Here is a 22644-nt window from a genome sequence, read left to right on the forward strand (position 1 = left end):
GTTCTTAGATGTAATAAGGAACACAGCAGTCATTTGGATGTTCCTAAATCCGAGCCGTTGAAGAAGCAGTGGCTGAGTTTTGTTTTTGAAGCGATATGCCCAAAGGATTGACGCGGGGATTCCCTCACGGGGATTCCCCACAATCGTCTGTGCTTTCATGTTTGCGCGAATCATTTCACACCAGACAGCTTTACAAACGAGAAAAAACGGATCGGTACCAACGTGTTCCTGCTGAACCTCCAGAAGATGTGAGTGTAATGTTTTATTAACCTTTATATTAGTATTTATATTAATCTTTGCGAAATTTGCAAACCTTGCTGCAGGCTTCACGATGAATGCGTCTAAGTTTTACACTCAGGGTACATTACGGCATGTTTTCTATGTACGACGTTCTCAATATAATTCATAATCCCACGTTTATAACGAATAACACGTGGTTATTGTGTTAGATACGGTCAGAGAATGTCTAATACGGTGTCCGCACAGAACAGAGGGGCGGGGTGAGCAAAGCTCATTATCATTTAAAGACACATGCACTGAAACGGCGTGCTGAAAACAGAGCTGTTTTTGACCAGGTAAAATTAGTGTTTTCTTACAATACTAATGAGAATTTTTAATTAAAGTATATTACAAACTTTTAATTTAGACCCTAAAGAATCATATTAGCTTGTACAAAAATGGCATTATATGACCCCTTTAAAAAGATTTTAAAGATTTCCAGGTAAAAACATCATTCTCCTGTCCGTCAAGTGTCTTAATGAAGACTCCTGGACACTAAACTATAACTATTAAAATATTTTTTGTTTCTACCTGAAATGATTTCAGTGAAATCCCATTTAAAATCCATCTGGTGATTTCTGTAATATTATTATTATTATTATTATTATTATTATTATTATTATTATTATTATTAATATTATTATTTGTAATATGAGGTGAGAGTTAATGAAAAAGTTGTGGAAACTCATCAGCCAAAACTGTGTGAATGTGCCATCATCATGATACGGTGAAACAGTGATACTATAGTACTTTAAAGTGTACTTTAGAATCAAAACCCATTTTCATGCTCTTCCGAAGGACATGTAAAGTTACATTGTTAAGAAATGGTATTTCCAAAATGTCCTGGAAGTACAGTAACAGTATTTTTAGTTACATATTTGCATAAATGTTATTCTGGTAAATGATTCATCTGCATCTGGTCCTCATGTGAGGGTGTGTACTTGTGTGTGTGTGTGTGTGTGTGTGTGTGTGAGTATGCACGTATGCGTGTGAGAGAGAGTGTGTGTGTGTGTGTGTGTGTGTGTGTGTGTGTGTGTGGCAGACACATTGATGTGTGATGATGGAGTGAATGAGGTTTGGTCTGTCAGACGCCTCACGTCCGTCACTGATGGAGGGAGTCATCGACTCACTGTCTGTCACACTCAACACACACACACACACACACACACACACACACACACACACACACACACACACACACACACTGATAAAAATGAATACCGTAAAGACTGTCTGATCAAGAGAGTTGACCTGAACACCATCTTCCTTCTGCTGAACTGTCCAGAGACAGTTGGATACACACACTCCATACACCACATCAAGAGTGTGGGACATTTGTTTGTATGAAAATACAAACCTTGAATGCCTTGAATGTTTATTTGACTGTTGTTTTTGGACACATGCTGTAGTAAGCGGCTCAATATTAGAGACGCTGAAGAATAGAGAGTTGGTCAGGGAATCACATCACGTTCACTGTGAACGAACTACAGCGAAGGTTCATTTGTGAAGAGGGACACATGATATTCACCACATCATATCCTGTTCCTGTGGAAATGCGATCATTCAGTATTAACAAAATTATAAAGCAGCTCCGATAACACTTTATTTTATAGTGTTCCTGTTACACATCATACATGTACTTGCTAAAGTAATAACGGTAACACTTTACTTGAAGGGGTGTGCATAAGACTGACATGACACCTTCATAATCATAACATGACACGTCATGAATATGAAGGAGTTTTTATGCATGTTTATGACAACTGTCATTAAGTGTCACTCGCTCAATTATGACATTTTTAGTGCAAAGATGACATTTTGTTTTGACTTGACATTAACCAATACATCATAACCTGTCATAAATGTGTCATAAACATGACATAGCAGATGAATTATCAAACTTAAAAAGCTACTTAGCTTTATGGGTTAACATTACATTAAACTGTCATGTGGTTGGTTTTGACATCGGCTGTCATGAGGCCATTATAACTGTGTCATGAATATATTTCTGACCACTTTTTTTCCCCCAGTATTCCAGTATTAGTTATAAAATAATTTGACAGTATTAACACTTAAAGGGGTCATATAATGCCATTTTGTACAAGTTAATATGATTCTTTAGGGTCTAAATGAAAAGTTTGTAATATACTTTAATTAAAAATTCTCATTAGTATTGTAAGAAAACACTCATTTTACCTGGTCAAAAACCGCTCTGTTTTCAGCACGCCGTTTAAGTGCATGTGTCTTTAAATGATAATGAGCTTTGCTCACCCCGCCCCTCTGTTCTGTGGGGCGTTTTGGCAGTGTTGTCTTGACAACAGTTGAGGGTATATTTTGGAGAAGGAATGGCAGCGGGAGTCTCTGAGGACACTGTGCAACTGTATCAGTTTGAACCGGAGTCGGACCCGGAACAAGATGACGTCCCCGAAGAAGTTCGACAATTAAGGCTCGAACAGGACGTTTCTGAATGGTTGGTTAACGTAATGTCACTTTGATCTATCTTTGTATGTACTGGCAGGGTAGAGCAGTGAGATACGAACGCCATGTGTTTACTGATCTATACGTTAGTTCATTGACAGATTGATGTTACAGCTAATGGTCATGAAAAGCTTTTTTTCGGTAAATGTAGGCTTGTCCGTGATGCGTAACGTTATCTGTGCAGTGTTGTTAGGTACAACTGTCAGGGCTGAAGCACTCACATTTTACTGATCTGTTTAAAAAATAAGCAGTCTGTGAGACTATGACAGTCATTAGGCACATAAACAACACATACTCAGACAGGAGCTAATACCTTTTTCAATGTTCTCGTTTATAAAGCAGTCTGGTGAGAAATGATTCACGCAAACATGAAAGCATTGACGTTGATCGTGGGGAATATTCCCTTCGAAAACAAACTCAGCCACTGTGTCTTCAGCGGTTCGGATTTAGAAACATCAAAATGATGCTGTGTTCGTTATTACACCCAAGAACAGAACACCACAATCGCTTAGACGCCATTCTGCTCAGTGCTCCAGCTATCAGCAATGCGGACTATGATGACAGACAGCTCACTCACGAGCGAGGGCGGGTCTGTGTTGAAACGCTGCTGTCAATCAACAATCGTGGGAGGGGCGTCCGACCGTGTGACGTCACACGGTCAGACGGCTCGATTTGAGACAGGAAAAGATTTTTATCATTATATGATGGTTGTGTACAGGCACTGCCAACACACATTTCAGTACAATCAACTTGTAAAAGTGCATGTACCATTATATGACCCCTTTAATGACAAATTAAATTCGTATCACTGTAGTTGAGGTAAACAAAAATATTCATGGCTATAAAATAATTTGACTGAGTATTATTAAAGACATTTTAATGACAAATTCAATTTGTACCACTGGAAAAAAAAGTGGTCAGGAATATAATGTAATGTTAACCCATAAGCTAAGTAGTGTCTTAAGTTTGATGATAAATCTGCTATGTCATGTTTGACATATTTATGACAGGTTATGTTGTCTTGGTAATGTCAAGTTGTCACAACAAAGACATCTCAAACAAATCTTTGCTTAAATAATTGAGTGAATGACACTTAATGACAGTTGTCATAAACATGCATAAACCTCCTTCATATTCATGACATGTGTCATGATTATGAAGGTGTCATGTCAGTCTTATGCACACCCCTTCAAGTAAAGTGTTACCGTAATAACTTAAAATTCTGCATAATTACTAATACCTTACCCTAACCCTAATAATATCGTAAGTACATGTTGTTAATTAATATTACTCAGTGCTTTTTTGTATAATTACATTGTAACAAAGGCACCTTAAATAAAGTGTAACCGCAAATGCATAAAAAAGCACGGACACTCCTCACTTAAAATCGCCCATGAAATATGTGTGCGGTTTGTTATTAGTGTGGCTCAGTCAGTTCTGCTAGATCATGTCTAGTGTCCCACTCATCTGTTGACACCTGGAGCTGATCTGCGTTTGTAAAAATGGAAACAAAATGGATTTTTATGTTGATGTATACAGTATGAATAATTTATGAATTATTGATTGGTCAGTCGGAGAGGTCATGCGTTTCTCACAGTCTGCCACACATTTGGCTGCCGATCATCGCTCAGCTGCATGATGTATTTATAATGTGTACAATAACCGCGAGGTTTAATGAAATGAAGGGCAATGACCACTACACAATTACTGGAGAGAGAGGAGAGAGCATGAGCAAGTATTCAGTTTGGGACGCAGTGAAATGCTTGTATCGCTCACTTGCTGATGTGAACCGCTGAATCACTCGCACTGTTTGTGAAACACAGAGAGTTGTTAAAGACGACTCGCGCGCTGCTTTCAGTGCTGGAGGGATGCGTAACTATATTGGGAAACTCTGTCAGCTGCCGTCTCTATAGTAACACTAATCAGACAACAAGAGACAAAGAGAAAAATTCACTCGTTCTTGACTGAATAACTTTTGTAACTATATTTGTAATGTATATTTTATTTATAAAGTACAGTGTTATTTCACATTTGGTTACAGGTTTTGTACATGAATACTTGACAATCTTAAAACACTGTTTATTTCAATCTTATCTTTGTTCAGTTGTATCTATTTGTTGCGATTGCTAATTTTTATTTGTTATGTTTTAATTACTGAGTGTTTACTTGTTTTTAATAATGATTGAAATTTATATTAGTTACTCTAGTTGTTTTTATGGTATTTATAAACCATAGGCAAATGTTCCTTGAGCAAGTGTTCTTTAGCCTGTTGACTTTTGTTCATGATATTCAGTTACAATTAAATGTTTTGCAATAAGAATGAGGGCCCTATCTTGCACCCAGCGCAAGAATTGACTTTGTACACCGACGCATGTGTCATTCCTAGTTTGCACCCGCGCACAGCGGACTCTTCCCTCCACAGACGCACGTCGGTAAATTAGGGAATGAACTTGCGCTCCCGGGGGCGGTTCAGTGCAAAGAGGAGGCGTGTTCCTGCGCAAACGTTCCCTGGTGCTATTTTGCAGTTTCAGAAAACAATTCCGCGTTATTCAGAGGCTATTTTAAGGGTGCATGCTTGGCCACAATGTAGCGTGTGCACAACACACATGCACTTTGTTTCTCTCATCTACACACAGACGCAGCAGTTCCCATTTGTGCAAACCATACATAATTACAAGGAAAAATATTCCACACGAGGGAAATCATTGTGGTGTCCATGAAGATGTGAAAAAATAGGCATCAATCTAACTTACACATTTACCCAAATTATTATACGCCTGTTTAACCGAAGCTAATTTGGGTGTGTTTCTCCATCCCCAGTGTCACTTCTCTGTGTTTTACGGCCCTGACGAGAACGTCGGTCTCCTCGGCTGTGAACCGCTCCTGGCGCGCGTCTGGCAAATCCGCCGTTATAATAGCAAACCGCCATGGAACAAGCGCGCCTGCTCTTAAAGGGAATGTGAGATGTCGCTCTGATTGGTTTATTTCACGTTACGCCCAAACCACACCTATGAATAATGAAGCTACTTCAGACCAACCCATTTTAGATTTGCGTTGAGCGCAAGAGTCATTTTTCCCACCGGTATAATAGCAACAGCGCCCGAGATCCGCCCACAAAGTTACTTGCGTTTCACGTTTAATACTTGCATTTCAGATCGTTAAAATAGGGCCCTAAATGTGAATGTCTACGTTTTTTTTTACCTTATTGGAATCGAAATTAGGAATCGAAAAGAATCGGAATCAATAAGCAGAATCAAAATCAGAATAGCAATCGTTAAAATTCAAACGATATCCAATCCTAGTGCGTAATATATGGAAGTAAAATAATGTCAAATGTTTTTGAAACAAAAAGCCTGTTGAATTGCACTATTTGAAAAAAAATAGGCATTGCATTAATCATGCTTGCATTTTATTGCATTGTAAATAATACCTGCCGGAATTCAGGACCTATTTGAATCACTATTTTCTGTCATTTTTTGTACTGACACATCGCTACTTTGTTAAAATATAAATGCTTTTTTTTTTTGTTTAGCTATATGTAAAAGTAGTAGAGCTGTCAAAGATGATGAGTTTGTTTGAAAATAATTAAAAGTTTAACAGCTTTAAATATATTTTAGCACAGTTAAAAGTCTTTATTCCAGTTTGTCATAACAGCTTCATTCTGTTCTGTGTGATCAAGTCAGTAAAAGAACGGCTGATTTATTTATAACTTTAATGCCTTTTTACAAAGTCTTGATGTTGTTTTTAAGCTCGACTAGAACAGGTTTTCATGCTTGAATGTTCAAAAACACATTATTATTTTCTCCATATTCTCCATTGTTGCAGTTCCTCTCTTCCCAGTCTGTCAGTAACGCTCTGTTTAGTTCCTGTCTCTATGAAGCCCCTCCTTCTGAAAAGCATACTGTGCTCTGATTGGTCGGATGGATCAGTGTGTTGCGATTGGTTAAGCGTTTCGAGCGGGAAATGCGGGAAATGTCCCGCCCCTTACCATAACCGCCAGTTTAACACACTACTAACTAACTCAACCAGGCCCCGCCCCTTTATTCTGCGCATGAATTATTTAAATGAGGAATAGTGTGACGTGTTTGTTCCCAGAAGAAACTCAAGACTACAGTAGAGGCGTTTCAAGAGTTCAGAAACACTGACTCTGATATAGAGAAGAGCTCCCGCTGGAGGGACCTTGTGCTTTTAACTTTACAGAGCTTTTTCATGCTTAACATTACACACTAAAGAAACACACACATGGGAAAAAGCATAACAGGTCCTCTTTAATCTATATGAGATATTTAGCAAAAGTCATTGCAATTATTGCCAGCAGCTCAACAGTTATGAGATATCACCAATAAATGAAGCGCCGTTATGAGGCCAGCAGTGGCGGAGGGCGGCAGATTCAATATATTTAAGTTATTATTCAATGGCAAGGTGCACATTTGTAAAAATATGTTGAGACATATTTCAGCATTCATTTCACGTTAGCATGTAGATGCGCTGAATGTTGGTAGCAGAAGCACTTGAGCCGTGATAATGAGCAGAACGAGGAAACGGTCCATTGACTTCCCTTAGTGTAAAAGAGAAATAAGTAATGTTTTTATGAGGGAAAGACTGATGTTCAGGCTAATTCATCCTTTGATATCTGACCATTTCTAGATAATCAGCATTGGTTATCAAACCTAGTCGCTCCCAGCGTTCCGGCTCTAAAACCTACCAGCGGTCTTGTGTGGATCATGAACATTTTCTGTTTTCAAAAAGAATAATATTTTGCACAGAGAGAAAAGAATGGAGTCTCTTCTACGAGCATGCGGTTGTTTCTCATTATGGCATTACTTGGATGATGTTTGTGAATGTGTGTGTTGTTGTGTTTGTGTTGTCCAGCCGGAGGGAGGTTGCCGGAGTGTGCGGGATGTGGACGGCACATCTATGATGATCAGTACCTGCAGGCCCTCAACACAGACTGGCACACGCTGTGCTTCAGGTAAGAGCTCAGTGTCTGTGCGTCATGCTAACTGATGAAGCCTATCCTATCTTTGTACCAAACATGCAAATCTCACTTTAAAAATAGATGTTTTTCAAATCTCAATCGAGAATTAGGCTAAGATCGGAAGTTTTTCTAAAACAGCCCGTGGAGCTTTCCTAGTTCTTCATTTATGCTGAGTTTGCAACTGTTGTGAATCTGGATTTTAATTTGGAGAATCCCGAATGTTTTATTTTTAAAATCGAGATCTCGATTCTCCCACGATTCTGAATAGACTATTAAACACAATATCATGTTATTTGTCACTAGAGGGTCTGGCAAAGTGATAATTGCTGCAGATTATTAAAAAAAGAAATGGGTGAATGATTCAATGACTCCCTCAAAGACTTCACTTGTTTCATTACTGGATGAATCAGCATTTTTGAACGAATTTATTGAATGAATGATTCAATGACAAATGCATTTTATTAACAGTCAATTAATACAATCTTTATTTGAAGCATCAAGTTGCTTTCACATCACTGTTCATATCCGAACTATACACTTTTATCGCAGCACTTCTGTTATAATTTGAATTATTTAAAGACAGAAATAATGACACTGTGTGGTTGAAAAGACTGTTCGTGAAACTGTTTCACATGACAACTGCTTCTCTCAGATCTGAATGTTCTCTGTGATCGTACTTGACGAAGGTGTAATAGACAGAGCCGCACTGGTTAGGGAGCTGCCTTTGTAGGCCGTAGACAGCGAGGCTGCTCACAGCATTTTGAAACCAACCGCATTACTGTGATATTTTGCTTTGCTTATGTTTTTTAAAAATCCCTTGGTACGAATATGGACATTGAACCTGCAATTTCTGCATCCACATCTCCAAAGAGCGGGACAAATAAGACGCTCACAGGACGGATAATCAGCTCTTAGTGTTGGAGCTGCTCTTGTCGTTGTTTGCTGAGTTCTCCTCTTGTTTTCAGCCGTTTTCTTTATAAATTGCTTCTTTCCCAATAATCCATTAGGCCACTGTTTGGTCAGCCGTGCCGACGGGAAGAATCCTGACAGCTGCACACATTTCACATCACAGAGTCAATAACTGGGAAGCTCTTGGTGTTGCTTGATCCCAGGCGTGTGGAAGCCACTCTGGAGCTTCTGATGCTCAGGATAATGAAAGTGATGTGGCGCTGCTCAGTTCCTCTGAACTACAGCGGAGAGAGCTGGATCATTATACGAGGCAGTGGGGGAAACATGGGAATGCATGAAAGGCTCATTGCGTAACTCTGAATAAATGTGTGTGTGTGTGTGATCTAGGTGTTAGTGTGTGAACAAAAGTATTTGAGTGAGCAGAGGCAGAGTGAAGTTTGGGGCGATTGTAAGGGTGTTGTGTGCGGTTGCTCACTGACCCGATTAAAAGAGTTCCTCCTCGCGTCTCTGCTGTAGATGTGACTCGGGTTCCTCCTTCAGTGTGTGTCTGTGGGGTTTTTTCACCTGTTCTCTGGTCCAGTGAAAATGTGAAAATGTAGGGTTCAAAAACATGAACGTGAGTTTATTGTATAATTTCACAATATTTCACGAAATTGAGCAAATTTTGGATGAATAAATCAGACATAGGGCTGCACATTTAATGTAATGACAATATGGACTAGTGTGTGAATATGTATAATCATAAAATTACCTTGATTGTTTTGCATTAACAAGTGCAGTTACAAATAATATTGCATGTTTGTTTATTGGAAATTTGACAGCAAAGCACCGAGTTTGAATTGAGATGCAGATAAAACTTTTATTAACAACAGTAATGTGCAAAAAACAATTTTTAATGGGAAAATATAAATATCCGGCTCTTATTAAATGTAGCATACTGCACATCAAATCAGGAAAACATTTCAGGATCCTCCATTGTAATGAATTATAATTGTACCAAATCCTTGTTAATGTACATAAAGACTTCATCCTACTCTGTAAGATTGTACATTTTACATCCGTGTCTGGACTTTACATTTTAATACTAGAAACAATACTAATAGTATTAGTTAGATGCCAGATGTTCTATATTCTTTTAATTTATGAGTCTGGATAATGTTTTTTTTTTTTTAAGAATAGAGATCACAGTTTCCCACGATTCTGAAAACAAAACATTAGACGACCAAACAAAATATTTTTGTGATTTTTCTTGAGGTTCTGACAAAATGTTCTATTTTATGTTAAAAATGAGTCTGTTTATAAATGTCTAAAATATTATAAATGAGTCTTTTACATTTTTTTATTAATTGAAATGAATTCATTATGTAAAAAATTGTTTGAAATGAATGAATTAATGATTAATGGTCCCTTGTTTCTTCCAGAGTTTTTGAAAGAATCTCTTGAATGATGTTTAATTCAGTGATAAATCAAATACATTTTTACAGTCACTGGTCGCCACCTACCAGCACAATGTAACGTATACAATTTTTATTTGAAGCGTAACACATGCTAAGTTTCAAAGATCAGTTACCTGTTTTGATCTGCGCGTCTGCCGCAACATCAGAGTCTATATCCGGACTATAAACTGTTATCCCAATTCTTTCGTTATCATTTAATGTTTGCGACACAGAAATAAAGCCTACTGTGTAGTGTCACTTCTGCGATCAATGAGCTGGAGCTCAAATCCTGCAAACACACCAAAGCGATACCTTGGTTAGGGTTGTTTAAATCCCTAGGCTTAAGTATGAGCAACAGAACGGACTTTGCCAACACCACTTCAGAACAAATGGCTTTATTTTACCCTCTCTCACTTGTTTGCTGTATTTGACGCTGGTCACTGCACTGCTGAGAGACCGAATAGACGGCAAACTCTACAAAGTTCTGCTGTGTTTGTGTGTCAATCACAGACTGTAATGCTTCATGAGGCTTGTCGAAACCCAAACCTTACATATTGCAAAAAACACAACCCACTCATATTTACACAATCGCTAGCTCAAAGGCTCTTGGGAAACGCTCATTGAAGTGCTGAAATCAGATTGTTGGCTGCTGATCCAGTCTGTTAAAACGATGTGTTTTATTCTTGGTCGTCATGTAGAAGACTGATATCTGACTAATCTGATAACTCTGTGAGTCGGTGTGCATAGGTTTCCAGAAGTTTGTTAGGAAAGTTGTTTGTACGATGAACACTTGTGAGGAAAAGTCTCTGGACTTGGTGAGGTTTGCGAAAGACACTTGAAGTTGCAACGACATTTAAGTGTGTTGTATTACGTGCATGAAATAATTGGTATTTAGCACTTTTGAAATTCTGAGCTTGAGCTAACTTACAGCGACGGAGAAATGAGCAGTTAGATCCAGATTCAGATTTTAGGTCCAGTCACTGGCTGCGTTTCCATTACAGATTTGCAAAACTTTAGCTGTAGTTTCTAAATGTCGATAAAAAACTATTGTGAAATGAAGGCGTTTCTGTTAATCAATGTCATGCGACTGAAACATAATTTTTTCCTCATTCCAAAAATCATGGCGATGAATGTTGGAAGATTTACATAATCTCAGCCACCGCACTAGACATCAGGGCCGGCCCTGACCAATTTGCTGCCCTAGGCAAGATTTTACCTGGTGCCCCATGCATCACAGCCCATTTCACCCCGTCATTGTGTTCATGGTTATTTAGCATATATATATATATATATATATATATATATATATATATATATATATATATATATATATATATATATATATATATATATATATATATATATATATATATATATATATATATATATATATATTATACACACACACACACACACACACACACACAATTTTGGCAAATAAATTTTAAAAATGTCACATACAGTAAAGGCCAAAAGTTTGGAAACATGACTATTTTTAATGTTTTTGAAATAAGTTTCTTCTGCTCATCAAGCCTGCATTTATTTGATCAAAAATACAGAAAAATAAAATAATATTGTGATATATTATTACAAGTTAAAAAAATTGGTTTTCAATTTATTATACTTTAAATTATCATTTATTTCTGTGATGCAAAGCTGAATTTTCAGGATCATTACTCCAGTCTATCACATGATCTGCTGCTTAATATTTTTTCATAACCTGTGATACGTTTTAGGATACTTTGATGAATAAAAAGTAAAAAAAAAAAAAAGAAGAAAATGTTTTAAAAATATAAATCTTTTGTAACAACAATATACACTACTGGTCAGTAATTTGGGGTCAGTAATTTTGTTCTTTCTTTTTTTTAAATAAATCAATACTTTTATTCAGCAATGATGTGTTAAATTGATAAAAAAGTGATCGTAAAGATGATTTATAGAATTAGAATTTTTTTTTTTTTTTTTTTTTAATAAATGCAGTTCTTTTTAACATTTTATTCATCAAATATATTAGGCAGCAGAACTGTTTCCAACACTCATAATAAATCAGAACATTAGAATGATTTCTAAAGGATCATGTGACAGACTGGATGTCACATGTGACACTGAAGACTGGAGTAATGATCCTGAAAATTCAGCTTTGCATCACAGAAATAAATGATAATTTAAAGTATAATAAATTGAAAACCAATTATTTTAAATTGTAATAATATATCACAATATTTATCATTTTTTTCTGTATTTTTGATCAAATAAATGCAGGCTTGATGAGCAGAAGAAACTTCTTTCAAAAACATAAAAAATATTAATGTTTCCAAACTTTTTCCCTGTACTCTATCCCCCCAAAACTGCACAACTGTAGAGTAAAACATTAATAAAAAAAGTGATAATAAAAAATGCGTCTTAAAACTGACATGATTGTTACAAAATCACACAGTCTGGGGACTCTGGAGAACTCAGAACAACTGCTAACATTAAGTTTATGGTAAAAATAACTGCCCTGAAATCATAGTTATCTTACTCCTATGCAATAAACTGTTCATTCACTACATCACTTTACCTCTGTCTTTATCCCCTTTTATCCTCTTCTCTTCTTTTTGGCACTGTATCTATCGCAGATGATCATTTATAACGTGTCATGTAAATTCGGCCATCCGTCACAATCAGGAAACTTTCACCGTAGAACTGGCGCGAGCTGCCAGGCCCGTTTCTACGAGCTGTGTGTTAACAAAAGCAGTGCTGTCTACATTGGATGCGGCGTCGCGCACGCTACACAACAAATTACCAACAACTGATCGCGCGCGCGCTCTGTTTCTGACGCACTTCAAGCACTCGATGGGCGAGGGAAGATTGATGAGCTGGACTTTTTTTTGCTTTATTTGGTAGTATTTCGAATTAATGGTTTTAAAATAGTATTATAAAAAAAAAAAAAAAAAATCACTCGTTCATTCATTCTGGCGCCCCATGGATGAGTGGCGCCCCTAGCATTTGCCTATTCCGCCTATGCTTTGAGCCGGCGCCCGGCCCTGCTAGACATTATTTTTAATTGAGATACACAGGCGTGTATCCCAGCTTTAATGGCAAGGACAGACACTTCTACTGAGAGCGGCACAGATGAGGAGTTTCTGCTTCAAGCTCTTGATCAATTGTGGCATTTCTTTGTGGTTTACAATCCAGTATTCGCCTAATACTTTAGTCTTTTATGAGTTTAATGAAGAACTCTGCCTCGTCTTCTGTCCAAACACACCGCGTCTTCTTTAAAGAATGATCGACTGTTACGTACGTCAGGTGACCTGTAGATGCGAAACACCGTTTCCATTGCAGTTTTGCGAAATATTCCTTTTTCGATTTCCCTGAAAAACCTCCTCATGCGAGCGTAAAAACTTTGCGATATATGGGAGTTTTGTGTTTTGTGACTCAAATGCTCCGCTCTCCACCCAGATATAAAAGCTGCGGTCGGTTAATGAAGATCTGACGGATGAACTGGAGGCTGGATTGGATACTTTGGTCGTTGTCCATATGGTTACTGGTAAGAGAATACGGGCTTGACGCCCATTGCACATTCATGCAGACTGTAAGTTGCTGTTTGAACGGGACATTTCGAGACTCACACCTGTAAGTAAATGGGGTTGTCAATCTCAAAAACTGACAGTGTGAACGTCGCCCATGTAATAAAGTGGGCCTTATGCAGATATACAAAGGTCTGTCTACGTAACGCCTCACTGTGTCATCACTTCCTTGACAACAGTGGACACGGCTGTTATTTTTTGAGACTTATGGTGTCACAATGTAATCTGTCACGAAGCTCTGACCAAATGCAGAAGTTGAACTTCCCCAATAGTGCTGAACCGCACAGAGCTGGCCCCTCATCTTCCCCGGTGATTTTCCAGCACGTCTGTTATTGCCCTCACACACTTTAATCCAGCGATGGAGGATCCGTTCTTATTGTTTTCCTCGGGACATTCTAGATCCGCTTAGGTGAATGAACGAACAACCGGATCTGTTTGTGCCAGCTGCCGAGTTTGTGACACAGCACAATAGGGCTGGAATCACGAAGCGATCGCTAGGATGGCTAATCACCAGCTCTAATCATGAGGAAATAATGGCATCAGTGTGAGGTGATTAGCTCTGAGCTCTTATGAGGGCAGGTGTTGGGTTTTATGTAAGTGGTGTTTCTTGTGGTCGACATGCAGCCGGTGTCAACCAGAATTTCCAGTTTAGATTGAAGGATATTTCAGGGGAATTTACTCTCTTGTGTTGAACACTTTCATTTGCTCTTTTCAATTTCGTTCTGACGGCATTCTTGCAAATATCTGTAAATACCAATTTTTGAAACATCAATAAAGAAAGTACCTAAAGTTTGAATTGGGCATCTCAGAAAAATCCTTTGAATCTGTATTTAGGAATTTGCCTCACTCTGGATACCATGTCGGATTTGTTTCTGGATCAGTGTCCATGTTGGTCATAGATCTTTGTTCCTGTGAACACTTTTAATGAGAGTTAAGGCTGTGGTGGGTGATATGGCAAAAATATTGCAGAGGTTTTTGTTTTTTAAACAGGATAATGAACCACAATCGAAACATGATTATTTTTCATGTTGGTCTTTAAGACTGCTTCACAAGTCACTGAGCAGTACAGCAAAAACTAATTTCCCTATTTAAAAAAACAAAACAAATCTAGCCTTACAAGGTAAAAGAAAAAAAGAATGACAGATCATTTTGGTCAAAGTAGGGGTGGAAATCTATTTTATTTCATTATTTTATCTTTTTGTTATTAAAAACAAGAACAAAGATGCAAATCACAAATAATAGGACAAATACAAGATACAAATTCCTAAAACTGCTTAAATTTGACACGGTTGCATTCATGGAAGAAATTGAATAACCAAATGTAAAATAACTTCACTGTTTGAATTAAATATGCACTGATGCTACTGGAGTTATTCAGTCTAGAGCAGTGAGTGATGTTTGTTTCTTTGTATTTTGTTTGATGAACATTAATGACACAGATAGCAGCAGGTTTATTAGGCTGCTGTCACTTTAAGACCATAAACCATAAAGGATCCAGCAAGGATCCATTATACTGACACACATCCAGTTTTCAGCTGTTAAAGCACACGTAATATAACTGACTGTGTTTATGTATGTGACTGTTTAAGCACAATAACTTTAACTGCTGTATGACAGCCGACTTTAACACTTTAGGTGTGTGCGCACAGAAGTTTAGACGGCGGCGACGGAACTGTAGCACAATACTATAATCTCTCTTTAATGGCAGATCGTGGAGATATTTTAATCATTTATAATGATTTAATATCGTGGTATCACTCACCCCTAGGTTGATTCTTGTAAAACGTCAATGTTGACTTCTCACTTCCCTCTGGTTTTAGGGAGAGTTCATTATTATTGTTGGGATTGGAGATTTCTTTAAGATGAAATAGCAAACAAAAGATCTATTGATGACTTAGAAGACAAAATCATGTGACCGTCAGCTAATGTTTGCATTCACAGCACTCAACTCCAGTACCAGGGACAATCCTTGTTGGTTCTGGAAAAAACATTCTGATCCATCCGATTTTAAGGATGGAGTTCAGAGTTTGAACAGTGTCCTTAAGGATGCGTCATACACTGCAAAAATGCTTGTTTTAAGCAAAACTCACTTAATTTTGATTTTTCTTCTTCAGAAAACAAGATATAATATCTAGTAAATGCTTCTTGATTTAAGAATTTTTAGATATTTGGACTGGAAGCAAGACAAAATTATTAGAAAAGCATTTTTTTGCAGTGTATCCCTCTGATTTTTTGAAGTTGGTACTGGTTAAAGGGGGCAGGAATGTTGTCTTATGACCATTCAAACTTATTTTGATCCAGTGACACATCCGTCCAACTTGGCAAAATAATAAGGGGCTTTCGCACCATGTAGTTTTAGGAACGAGCCACCAGGGCGATTCCCCGGGAACTAATGGTTCCCTTAGGAACATTTCCCTGGTTGCATTCGCACTGAATGTAGGAACTCTGAAGTGACGTGAGCCGCGCTTGTTGTTGTGACTTTTATTTTGACGGCGTTGAGAACGCTAGCCAGAGCCACACAGTGCTCGATTTCTCCGTGTTCATCAGTTTATGATCTGTCTCACAGTCCTGTCGTATATGTTATTAGATAGAACTGTTATACATAGAAAGTAGACAGTAATGAAAAGTTATTAGCATATGCTGTGTGGTTGATGTCCAGTGTTGCTGAGCAGAAATACATAATCATGTTTCGCTCGGTCCCCTCATGTTTTGCATTGGATTTTCTCCTTAGCGTAAAGGTTAAGAGGTCCATCTATCACTGTTTTCCATGTTCGTAGAGTTAGTTTCTGAAGGAAAAATATAGGCTATAATCTGTGTGTTTACACAATTCTTTTTTTTAAATGGCGGGTGCTGGTGTTTCGCGTGCGTTCGGCCAATCAGCGAACACTAACGTCACTGTTAGTTCCTATAGTGCTGGTTTAGACCCTACTCTGAAGTAGGAGCTACATTAGTTCCTCCAAAAGGAGTTCCTAGAACTAAAATCGTTCCTAGTTCCTGCGGTGCGAACCCGCCAAAATCCGGGAACTTCCGCCAATGGTTATCAAGCGTAGCGTCAGTTCTGGCAGATCACGTTAGTCAAGCTCGCATCAGCTGACTCTCAGCTGATCCACGTCCACCTATAGGAATTTGACGCCTATCACTGTATACATATATAAGCTCCTTCAGTTTTATCAGCAGCTATCACGTTTCTCAGGAGCTAATTACCCTCCTCCCTCCCCAGCTCCACAACTCGCCCAGTCAGGATTTGGCATTCTGATTCCCCTTGAATCAGAATAAATTCTCAAATTATGTTCTACTTTAAAATCTTGAATTAAATATATTTGCAAACATTCTTGTTGGTTCTGTTCTGTTTACCCTAAGGGGGGTTATTGCTGCGCAGGGAGTTCTTACCCAGAACAGAATCATACCGCCAATCCAAACTGTATGCTAATTGTCAATCGTTTTTGACGGTAGTGGTCCTGACAGAAGTAGGAACTATGAAAAGGTTCCTCCGATGCGAAAGCCCCCACATTCACCCACTGGAGTGTTATCCTTTATTCTGCTAAGTCTGCAAAAGCATTACCATTGGATCTGGAAATTGGCAAGATTGTAAACCCGTCTCAGTGGTAGGGCTGAGCTGCAGAGATGAAGGACATCTGGGTCAGAGGGAAAGAGAGGGCTGTGGATGTGTGGAGACGGGGCTTTGAGATCTGCCGTGAGTGGAGAGCGGCGAAGACTGATAAAAGAGGTCAGTTTGTTCCCATCTGTGACACAAGCGGCTTACACCTGAGCCAAACCTGACCAGGTTTATTAAAGCTCCCGGACAGGAAATGCAAATATGGGTTTAGTTCATTTTTTTTCTCACGTTGCTTTTTTCTGTTCTCAATTTAAATATCAGTCTAGTTCTCTTTTAAAACTGTACTGAGATACAGTTCTGGCGAGATTTTTAGGTCATGGAAGGGATTGAAAGAAACCTGCAGAGTAAAGCAGTGTGATGTGTTTGAGAGTTCATCGGCCACTGCCATGTGAACAGACTCGAGTGACAGTGAGCAAACAACACTTGTGGAAAACGTCTTTGTGACGTGGTTTATTTGGGAGGATGCTTGTTGTCTCTTGGGTGGGAAAGCAGAGTTTTCATTGGAATACGTAAATAGGGCATTCATTTCATGGGAAAATGGCTCTGATGCAGAGTTTTCTGTTCCCGAACTCTCAGCAGGGGCCAGAATCACATGAGAAAGTAGTCAGAGTTGGCGAGAAAAAAAAAAAAAGTAGGAATTCACAACAGAGTTTAATAAAGCGCACACAGCACTGGCCTTACAATGGATTTACTGTAGTGGCAGATTGTCATCACCCAAACAACAGGCCGCTTTACTGAGCTCTAATGACATTAGATGCACATTATATTAAATGCATTAAGGGTAGTTACAAGGGTGACTTTACTAGACGTGGTCTAGTAAAACTGTGGTAGATATGGCTCTGCTACCTGTGGGGGTTTTCACCAGTTTTGCCGTCTTATCTTACTCGCTAAAGTTAGACTTCTGAAATTTGGCATTTGGGATTGAAGGTTTATTCAAATCACTAAACCCCTAGTATGAACATTGGAAATAGTGATGTTTGACTTTGCCAACACCAATGCAGTCTTTCAGCTGTGTTTATTAGGACTACTCTATTGTCATTTTCCCCCAAAGGTCTTACCCAGAAAGAATTGAACAATAATGGTGTGCTAGTGCTACTCACCTCAGTTAATTTTATCCAACAATAACCTAAAATCATCTCCACATGTGTTGCGAAACGCATTACATCTAGAATACTTGCAGTGTTTTCCGGTGACATAATGAACACAGGACAGTAACTTTCCCCTCTGAGCACTGCTTCCTCCTGAGGTTTCTTTCTTACTTTCAGGGAGTTTTTACCCTGCCACCGTTGCCTTGTTTTCATTCCCGAAAGGATTTCAGCCCAAACCCCTTGTAATGCTGCTCTGTGGTAATTGCCATAGTTAAAAACAGCATGTAAATGAATGGAGTTTCCATCCGCACCGCTGGGAAAGCGGCATGGGAATATCAGTGCGCACAGAGACCCTGTTCCTCTTGGAGCATCAATCATGAAGTTCGTTTTATGGAAGGATGAGTGCAGTGACTCAGCAATGTGAATTCAAAAGGACATTGTGCACACATCCAAAACAACCTTCGGCAGGTGCTCGAGTCAGCAGCAACACACACACCTGCTGCCACCCATTCATTCACAACATCACAGGGGGTTTAACTTCTGCACTTAAAATAAACTGGCAGGATTGAAGACCTAAAGCCATTGTAGTTAGATGATGATGATGATGGAAGTCAAGAATGACTGCCACAGATCGAACGAGTCCTTAGATTGATTTTAACCAATTGCTCATGAGTTCAGAGCTTTTTTACTTTTACGATTAAGAACCTGCTCATAACTATGAAGGTGAAAGAGCAGCAAAACTCGGGAACATGTAGATGTGAATTTGAGAACTTAAATAAATATTTGTACTTGTACACTAAAATTTACACTCGCAGCTCCAATGTGAAAACCTGTACAATAAAAATCTGAAGTTGAATGTTGAGATTTAATCACAAACCTGTATTCTGAATTTGAAGCTGCAGACAAGTAGTCACAAATGTGTGAAATACCATTCACAGAAATACAATGACAGACACAAACTTGTAATATATATTTGCTCTTATTCTTTCATTCACGTTCGCAGTACAACCACAATTGGGCATTTGCAACTTCTCAAATCTGCCACTGCAATTTCAAATCTTCGTGCCTTGACTTTGAGAACTGAACCGATTCTTGACGCTATAGAAAATGAGGACGTGTGTGTCCAGTGCTTCTGTCATCGCTGGGGAAGTGCTGGAGGGAATGACAGGCAGGTGCTTTGAGTACAGCTCAGCGCAGGCCAGATCAGCTGACCTGAAACCAGTCTGAGGAACTACACACACCGCTTCAGTGTCAGTTCGACACGTTTCAGTTGATAGTCAGACTGGATTTCAACGTCTGTTCGATTTATCCCCTCAAAATAATCTGATGTCTTTCTGGCATCGCAGAAGAAGGTAAGACGAATTTGACGGAATAAACAAAATGACTCCAACGTGTATTAAATATAGTACCGTACCATGGTAAAGGAGTATCAGGTATAGTATGTACAGCTAAAGAAGCGTAACATATGTTTGAATCCTTTTCATAAATATAAATATGCTGTATTTACTTCAATTGTATAGATATTTTCGATCCTTTACCCCGTAAACATATTAAATGAGTGTCTTAAGTTAGATTCCATTATAATGGCATAGATAATGACATGTAATTCATAGGGAGAACATAATTGTTTTTTTTCGTTTTTATTCAAATTTTTGTTATATTTATTTGCTTGGTCAGTGTCTTTGTTGTTTTAGGTTCTTTTGCTAAGGTAGGCTGTAAAGATCTTTGACTGAACTGAAATAATTTGTCATATAGAACTGTAATACAGACCTACCGCTACTGCAGAAATCCTGGTATCGTCAACTTTTTTTAGTACCGACTAGGAGTGTAACGATACCCTCATGCCACGATTCGATACGTATCACGACACTGAACTCACGATACCCTAAGACATATGGTAAAAGATTAACTGAAAAATGTACTGTTGATTAAAATGCTAAATTTGGTATTACATTGTGTGTGTAAATGAATAGGCTTGGACTTGGTGCTGGAAACCCAAAGCACAGGACAATAGTGACAACAGAATAACAATATTCATGATTCTGAAGCTGAAAATACCGAATTATTTTAGACAAATATGCTTGCACTATATGTTTATAATATTTATAATGTAGCCTGGGCCACTTTGTACTGGTACGTTTAAGTGATAAGTTGACTTAAAAAAGTGAGGAAACCCGATGCCTTAAAATTATCAAGTAAATTAACATTATGCGTAATTAAAAACATTAAGTTACGTGGAATTGTCAAGTTCACACAATTTAAAATTATCATGTAAATAAATGTCATGCATAATTGAAAAATTGAATTATGTGGATTTACACAACTTAACTTTTTCAAAACCCACAAAGTTTGCACGAATTTTAAGTTGTGTGAACATGACAATTCCACATAACTTAAATTTTTCAATTACGTATGATGTTTATTTGCTTAATTTTAAGGGAACGGGTTTCCTCACTTATCACTTTTTACTGGTAACATTAGACATTTGGCATTATCAGGACCCAAAAATATTCCCCCATTGCATTATTATACATTATATTCAACATTATATACACAGTATAGTATAATGTAATGACACACACACAAAAAAAAAAAACACTATACACAATACTATGTGAACTATACACAATACATTTTGTTGCATTTTTGTATTGCGATATATTGTAACAGCCCTACTACCGACTGGTACTGGTACTGGCACTGGCACTGGTACTACCAGTATGTTTGACAACCCTAATCACAGTGGTACACCATCCAAAACAAAAGCCATGGTTGGCGTTGGGCGCTTGTAGTGAGTGCTGTAGGAAGACAGGAAGTGTTGCTGATCGAGAGCTGGTGTCATGGGGTCACAGCGGCTCCCGAAGAGTGTGTGCGCGAGTGAGTGCATCACAGCACAGGAAATGAGCAGACCTCACTAGAGACGAGCGCTTCTGTGTTCAGACATGAGCGATCCTCCTGAAGCCCGTCAGACAGTGCGAGCGCTCCGAGGACAGATGATCTCCTGCAGGAACCAGCGCTACCGGCGCCTGAAAGGCAGAAAGTAAGTCTGGACCGTGTCCTTCACACCAGCTCTCTCGGTTTAGTCAGGGTTTGGACTCTCGCAGCGCTCTGTTTTTGCATTCACATTCTTGGTGTTGGTGTGAATTCGGATTGTGTGGAATAGTGCCAACAAAACGCTTCGGTCATTGTAAGTGAATCTTTTCGTTGGAAGTCATTTTTCTCATGGTTCGTGCAGCTGATGATCAGTTAGGAAAGGGTGTGTGTCGCCTGTAGTTTCACTTCTGTTTTTTTTCCCCAATGTTTCAGTTGTGATTGTGTAGGATGATTGCGTCTCTTAACCCTTGAATTGTGTTTTTGATACAGTTCTTCAGTTATTTATTAACTAGTTTGATGAGCCCATCAGCAGCAGTGTCTTTTCTAATCCGGTGGGCAACTTTTTCTTTCTCGACTACTCGTTTTTACTAGTCAGCAAGTCAGTGTTTACATTAATAATCCCACATCTGGACAACATCAGAGAGTTTTGTGCCGTACTGTGCTGGCCTTACACTGCAATTCTGACATAAGATGAGGAGTTTATGAGGTTAAGCTGATCAATATTTTCATATTATAAGCAGTAATTCATAAACACTGATCAATGTGACTACTTACTGACGTTATATTATTTGCTACAGGACTGATTTAATCTCCCAGTGTCACAATAATGATGTTTTTGTCTTGCCAAAAAAAAAAAAAAAAGCTTTCAAGCTAATAAAGCAAAGCAGCATGATTACGTTCGACTGCATTTAATTGTGATGTGCTGTGTAGTGTGTGTGCATGTAAGAACCGTCTTCAGCGTGTTTGACAGGAGAGCAGACGCATGCGCAGACTGACAGAAACAACAGGGGCGACTGCTAGCGGTTAGGAAACGTTACCCGCAACAAGCACAGTTCATTTCTGTGTGTAAAGTCATGTTAAACCGCTAGAGTACTGCAATATGTAGAGTAGAGGAATATAATCATATGCGATATCACACACTTTTACCATACATTTTACAGTAATTTGTAGTTCTTGCATTGTGAAAAATGATATGGTCAATAAGTTATGACAACATATGTTTTTACAATGCTTTATCTCATCAAAATAAGTTAAGCAATTTTCATCTTTTTTATAAGTTTTACAAGATTCAACTAATTTTTTAAGTCAGTTTGATGTAATTTAAGTTGATATGGCTTAAATCCAAGTTGATTGTACTTAAAAATTTAAGGAAGCCATTTTTTTTTACAGTGTTCTTGCAAACATAATCAAAGCATAA

General features: G+C 38.3%; 1 protein-coding gene across 2 annotated transcripts in view; it reads left to right on the forward strand.

The window, feature by feature from the left end:
- Nucleotides 1–22644, forward strand: part of limk1a (LIM domain kinase 1a) — a 73410-nt gene that overhangs the window by 1115 nt on the left and 49651 nt on the right. The window contains exon 2 of one of the 2 annotated variants that reach the window (XM_081369719.1): nt 7630–7729. In XM_081369719.1, the coding sequence (XP_081225845.1) occupies nt 7630–7729 (100 nt within the window). Of the gene's footprint in view, nt 1–7629; nt 7730–21195; nt 21394–22644 lie in introns of those variants that run through there. The other variant, XM_081369720.1, reaches the window with a different exon arrangement.

Source organism: Scardinius erythrophthalmus (genome assembly GCF_964197995.2).
Source record: "Scardinius erythrophthalmus genome assembly, chromosome: 7".
Lineage (NCBI taxonomy): Eukaryota > Metazoa > Chordata > Actinopteri > Cypriniformes > Leuciscidae > Scardinius > Scardinius erythrophthalmus.